This window comes from Austrofundulus limnaeus, unplaced genomic scaffold (assembly GCF_001266775.1).
Source record: "Austrofundulus limnaeus strain Quisiro unplaced genomic scaffold, Austrofundulus_limnaeus-1.0 Scaffold173, whole genome shotgun sequence".
NCBI classification, from domain to species: Eukaryota; Metazoa; Chordata; class Actinopteri; order Cyprinodontiformes; family Rivulidae; genus Austrofundulus; species Austrofundulus limnaeus.
The window spans coordinates 96,606-102,578 of NW_013952575.1; the positions used below are offsets into that span (position 1 = coordinate 96,606).

Here is a 5,973-nt window from a genome sequence, read left to right on the forward strand (position 1 = left end):
CACACACACACACACACACACACACACACACACACACACACACACACACACACACACACGCTTTCTCAGCCACATGCAGTACAATGGTTCTATTTTAAGTTTGTGAAGGAAGTGGAGTTGAATGAATCCTATCCTGCAGTTCAGTTCCCAGGGACAGGTCTCACGTCCTCTGCTGCTTCTCCCCACCCCGCTCCTCTGGGCTTCTTGAGCTGACCCTGCAGCCCCCTCACCTTGTCCCCATAGCTGGGGCCATGTCGTTCTGCACAAAGTGACCTTCCCACAACCAATCCTTGTGGGCCCGTTTGTCAATCTGTCTGACCCTGATGTTCAACAACACCCGACCCCTAAACAAAACTCATGTCTGACTTTATCATTGCAATCAATCTGTCAACTTTATCTAATACCAGTGGAAGGCTTTGGAAGAGCAACAAGTTTACACTGGACATTTTTTTTCTTTTTGTTATTCTTTTGAGAGGAGTTACCCTTTTATTGCTGACTCCCACAGCTCAGAATTTTGGATCATCTGAAATGGCTGAACTACAATAATTATATCAAAAAGTCTTTGATTATTCATTTCAGCTGTTGATGATGGAGACATATGATCGATTTTTGCTCACACTGTTATTAAACGTACAAAATGAGAATCAGGAAGTGGTGAGGCATTGGACTCTGATTGCGCTTCAGCATACTTTGGATGTCTTCCAGGCACAAGGTGCACAGGAGGCAGTTCAAGAAGTTTGAGAAAAAGAACAGAGAAAAAAATATCTGGGAAGCAGATTGAAACAAACAACCCAGAAAAACTCCGAATGATCACAAGTTGAGCCGAGTGTGAATGTCATCCCACAAAGAAGTCAACCCTAATGAGCAAACAAAAGTGGGAAGGTGTGTGGAGAAATCATTTTCAGTAAAAACAAGCAAAAGATAGGAACAAATATATACAATATAGCTGTTTTTCACTTTGTGTGTTTTAATCCTTATTTGAGTATCCACAGGGCCTTAGCATACTCTAAGATTTAATCATAAATCATGAAACTTTGACATTCATAGACCACCAGCACACATGCATTACACAGCATGCACGTAATCATCAACTGTAATAAACCTGAAAAACACATCTATGAGAGAAGAACGACAGATAACTAATTGTGAATAAGAGAAGCATTAAAACAGATGCATCCCAGACATATTGCGTGCAGTAACATTCAAGCGCATACTTTATACTTTCAGAAAAAATATAAATGTYCTTCAAGAGAAGTCCGTCAAACAAACACTCAAATGCATAATCTTGTCCAGACAGCTGTCATGTCTGAGGCTGCGTTTTTCTTTTTCTTTTTTTTTCAACACAGCCATTAGTTGTTTTTAAACCTGCATTTTCTTCTACTGATTACAGCAAATGAACTATTCGCAGGGCCATACATGTGGTTGCTATTTGTGAGGAATGGTGAACGTGGTGAGGCAGAAAAGGGAGAGCGAACAGAATAATGAGGTCTTCGATGGAGATGCAGTCATTCCTGTCTATGCATATACGTGCTTCAGAACGGTACTGTGTCTATTAAGCATTCAGGCAGATCTGGATGAGGCAGCATGTGTGCAAAAGTTTGGGGGAAAAAAGGGAAAGGGAGAAAGGGCAAAGGGGAAAGATCATAATGCTTTAGGGGGAAGGAGATCCAATCTCTCGTGGTGGTGCTGAAAAGTGTGAAAGGTCAAAATGTGTTTAGGTCTTGCTGGAGCTAACCGACGAGAGAGGACATGAGTGTATGATTAAGTGGGAAAGAAACTTAAAGACTAAAAGGCTGTGAGCTGAAGCATCTCCAGCACATTGACATGGCTTGCTTATGACAAGCAACATGCTGAGATAATCACAGAAACAGTGTGTGAGAGTGCTGATGCAGAGAAAAAAAAACAACTGCGTGAAAAACTACACTACACAGAAAAATGACAAAAACTGTCAGTGTAAATCCTGTAGAACATGAGAAAAAAGCTGATCAAAGACAAATTTCTATTTCTGCAACATCATCAGTGTTTCTAATAAAGTCAAGTCAAAGCATGTTATTGTTATAATGTACTGAAGAGACTTACATAGGTAGGGTCTTAGTGACTTACACATGAAGGGCTTGACACTGCTGTGGATGTGCTTATGCTGCTTGAGGCCCGAAGACGTTGCAAAGGTTTTGCCGCAGTCGGAGCAGGCGTGGGCACGAGCCCCGACGTGCTGCGAGCGAATGTGCCTCTGTAGGTTACTGGGGTCTGTGAACACCTGCTGGGGGAAGAAACCACAAACACACACGGCAGAGTTATTATCTGATCCTTAAAAAAGAGAAAAAAAAAAAAAAAACCAAACTGAACTCCAAACAAACACGTGGGCAAAACATAAATGGCTGCTTTATAAAGCAGTCCTTTCAAAGGCCATCACTTTACCTTTGAGCAGTTTTCACATTCGTAGTGCTTGCCACTGTCGTGCGACATCTGATGTCGGATCAAGTTTGATTTCCAATTGAAGGCCTTGGGACACTGATCACACTTATATTCCCGCTCCTCGGAGTGTGACAGAATGTGGGCCTCCAGGCTAAAAAAAAAGCACAGAGAAGCCAAAACTTGAAATGTCAATGAACGATTCTTTTTATCTTTCCAAACAGCTAAGAAAAATCTAAACATTTGCAAGAAATATCCATTTTGTATTCACATATAAAATGTACCTCTGGACATCAGGGAAGACCTGGTCACAGTCCTTACACTCATGCAGGCCATGAGACATATGAAGGGGCCGCAAATCTTGAGGCTCTTGAGCTTTCAGGTCACTGTCTCCTCCTGTGAAAATGAGAGAAAGCATAAGCATACCCTGCAGAAAACTTTAATAAAAATATAACCATTCAGACATCATAGAGAAATAATTGTGGTACATGTCACATAAAAGCTACCAAACTCCTGCTTTAAATTCAAACGGATTTTTTTGAAACATCTCATACTTGTTTTTTTAATCCATGTCCTGCTTGTCTCAATGGAAAAAAAAAAAGTTTCACTTTGTTACAAATAAGGGAATCAATTGGCTTGTCCTAGCATTTCTGCAGGCACTGGGTGATAAATTACATTTACGGCTAATAATCTGGCTAACTAATTACCTAACAATAGCTTGTCAGACTCCCAACATTACTAGCAGAATACTAAAAAATAAAAAAGTACTTTTATTTAAGAATGATAAATAAATAGATCTTTTCTATATTGTTGTTTAGGTCCTGCAATATTGTGTACATCTGCTAAATAACAGTCTTCTGACTCTCTGGTATTTCAATAGTGAATGAACTAAACATAGGTAAATCAAATAAAAAGAGATATAACTAGAAATCTATATTTATTATAATATCATGTGGCTATAGTATTATTATAGTGGTTAACATGCCATTTTAGCCATAGTCATGAAAGCCTATTTGTTTTGGAATGCTTGTTTAAATTATATAATTTGTGGCATTTTTAAACAGTTATACTGGCAGGATCTCATAATGGCTCATGCCTTGGCAGCTGTATTTGTTTTGTCTTATTCGTCATATTGTAAACAATGATCTACTAAACCACTTTCCTTCTTTTGTATTTATCTAAAGCTGAGGAATGAAACAGTTAAAGCCTGCTTGTAGACTCATCGACACAGTTTACTGTATAATTCCAGTTTCAGTAGCTTTCATAAATTTATTCCCCCTCTTCAGCTATTCATCCTTCTGGTTACACGGCCTAATTCAGTGTTTACAGTGGCATTTGCTGGGCACACTTATTTAGAAACTTAAATCATACCTGGATTAAGAAAGGAAGAGGGCGGCATCCCACACGGCTGCTTCTGGTGGTCCAGCAGTTGGCTGCGGGACTCAAAGTTCTGGTCACAGTCTTCACAGCGATACTGCCTCTCCTCTGTGGAGTCAAAAGGAAAACCAAATGAGGATTTTGGGTGTTTCGAAATGAGAGAATTAAATATTTTATTTTTTTTTGTGTGTGCGTGTGTGTGTGTGTGTGTGTTTGGTGCAGACCGTGAATATCAGGAGCCATTGTGTCGCATGGATATTCTTCAGCCTTCATGAAAAGTAGCAGCTCCTCTCCAGGAAAAATCTCTCTGGTGACTTTGTAGAAGATCTGTAATGCACAATGTGTGTTTTAATCATTTGACGTGTATTTTAATAAAAAAAATCTGCAAGTATGCAGAGCATAATATTATTTTTTAAACTAAATGGATTATCCAAGGTGTCTTAATTTTTTAATTGCTCCAAAATTGACTCTATATTATYTTCTCATCAAACAACAAAACTAATGTGCTGTTGCCACCACATTTCTAAGCCAGCAAATTACCTTTAACAGCCTTTAAGGTACAAATACAAGTACCTTTTGGTACAAAAATACACAAAAAACACATACATTTTCACAGTTATGAACAGGACTGTGGCACCTCAGCCACTGCAGAAAAACAACGTGGAATAATCAACTTATTCAGGATATGGAATTAGCTTTTTACGTAAAATAATATTTGATRTAAAATAAAAGCTTAAACACCTGTCATGTAGAATGTGTCTCAAAGACACGCGACAGAAATAAAATATTGTAGATAGGAAGGGCTGCTAATTCAACAGCAAGCAAGATGAGTAAATAATAATAATAATAAATAAATAAATTCAACTGTCAAAATGACCCACCTCTGTGAAGATGTGTGTGTGTGTGTGTGTGTGTGTGTGTGTGTGTGTGTGTGTGTGTGTGTGTGTGTGTGTGTGTGTGTAGGTGTGTGTGTGTGTGTGTGTGTGTGGTGTGGCGGCTGTCACATTAAAGAATCAGCTGAGAGACCCTGCAACTGTGAAGCTTCCCATGGACATACAATAGCCTTTCTCTGAGAAACAATCACACACGGGGCTATTTCTGGCGCTCTTCAGCCATTTAACATGTCAACATCCTTCGCTGTGTCAACATGACAATGACGATAGAGGAATTTATTAGAAATGCTATTGGGAAGGGGGAGTGGGGCAAGCAAAAGCTTCTGGGAAGGAATGGGTCACAGGTAGACCACTGGTAAAGAGAGAAGCACCAGAGCCACAGTGGCACCACACGGGGCTGCGATAAGCATCGTGGTCCCAAATAAAGACTGTGAGAGTATTATGTAGACGGTTTTGCAATTGTGTCATTGTTCTTATCTCTGGTAAATCATATAATACAGAACACAATGCTAATGGGTCACTAGAGTCAAATAAGGTCAAATCCGTCCTATCAAAGCAGACCAAAGCAAAAGGTGGACTGTAGACGGCGGGTAAAAAGGCAAAAATTAGAAAGTGGAGAGCACCTCAAGATCACTCAACAGCAAGCATTACCTTCCTTTTACTGCAGAAAACAAGACTAATTTAAATCAAAGCAAGTCAGATTATGATCTAAAAGATGTTCAGGAACTAATAACAAAGTGGACGAGATCTAGAATTATCCCAAATAACATAAACTGACATTTTTCTAAATCACCTGTTGGATTGACATTAAAAGAAGATTTAAATGTCTAATTTTTGTTCTTTGAAAATAAACAATACAAACATATTCATTAGTATTTAGCAAATTTCAAAATGAGTCAAAAACAAAATGTCAGACTGTCATTGTTCCAAATAATGAGGGCCAAGGCCAAGGAACCAATGTCCGCTGATCTCTGTAAAGATTTTATTTGAGCTTCTGCTCAAACTACAAACATACAAGCATTTGGTCATGAGGAGTCCACTGAAAAGCATGCATGCACGTTTAGACAAACCTAACAAGGCACTCGCAGGTCATTTTACAATCTGTAAGGTTAGAAAAATATTGTGATTCAGGAACAATCAGACAGCAGCTCAGACAGACTTGTTGGTCTGTAGAGATTCCGCTCAGAGACTGATACTCAGAATACGGATGGAGTTTGTTTGGAAAACCACAGTGCCAGGAGAAGGCCTCAGAATGTAAACAATTCATTGGGAATGCAATATATATATATAT

At 39.1% G+C, this 5,973-nt stretch overlaps 1 protein-coding gene across 14 annotated transcripts in view; it reads right to left on the bottom strand.

The window, feature by feature from the left end:
- The window catches only part of mecom (MDS1 and EVI1 complex locus), a 159,418-nt gene that overhangs the window by 16,714 nt on the left and 136,731 nt on the right, over positions 1-5,973 (bottom strand). For 6 of the 14 annotated variants that reach the window (XM_014017602.1, XM_014017604.1, XM_014017597.1 and 3 more), the window contains 5 exons: positions 4,014-4,116; positions 3,784-3,897; positions 2,697-2,808; positions 2,419-2,566; positions 2,080-2,260 (listed from right to left, as the gene is read on the bottom strand). In XM_014017602.1, coding sequence (XP_013873056.1) covers positions 2,080-2,260; positions 2,419-2,566; positions 2,697-2,808; positions 3,784-3,897; positions 4,014-4,116 — 658 coding nt within the window. The remainder of the gene's footprint in view (positions 1-2,079; positions 2,261-2,418; positions 2,567-2,696; positions 2,809-3,783; positions 3,898-4,013; positions 4,117-5,973) is intronic. The other 8 variants (XM_014017607.1, XM_014017600.1, XM_014017606.1 and 5 more) reach the window with 3 other exon arrangements.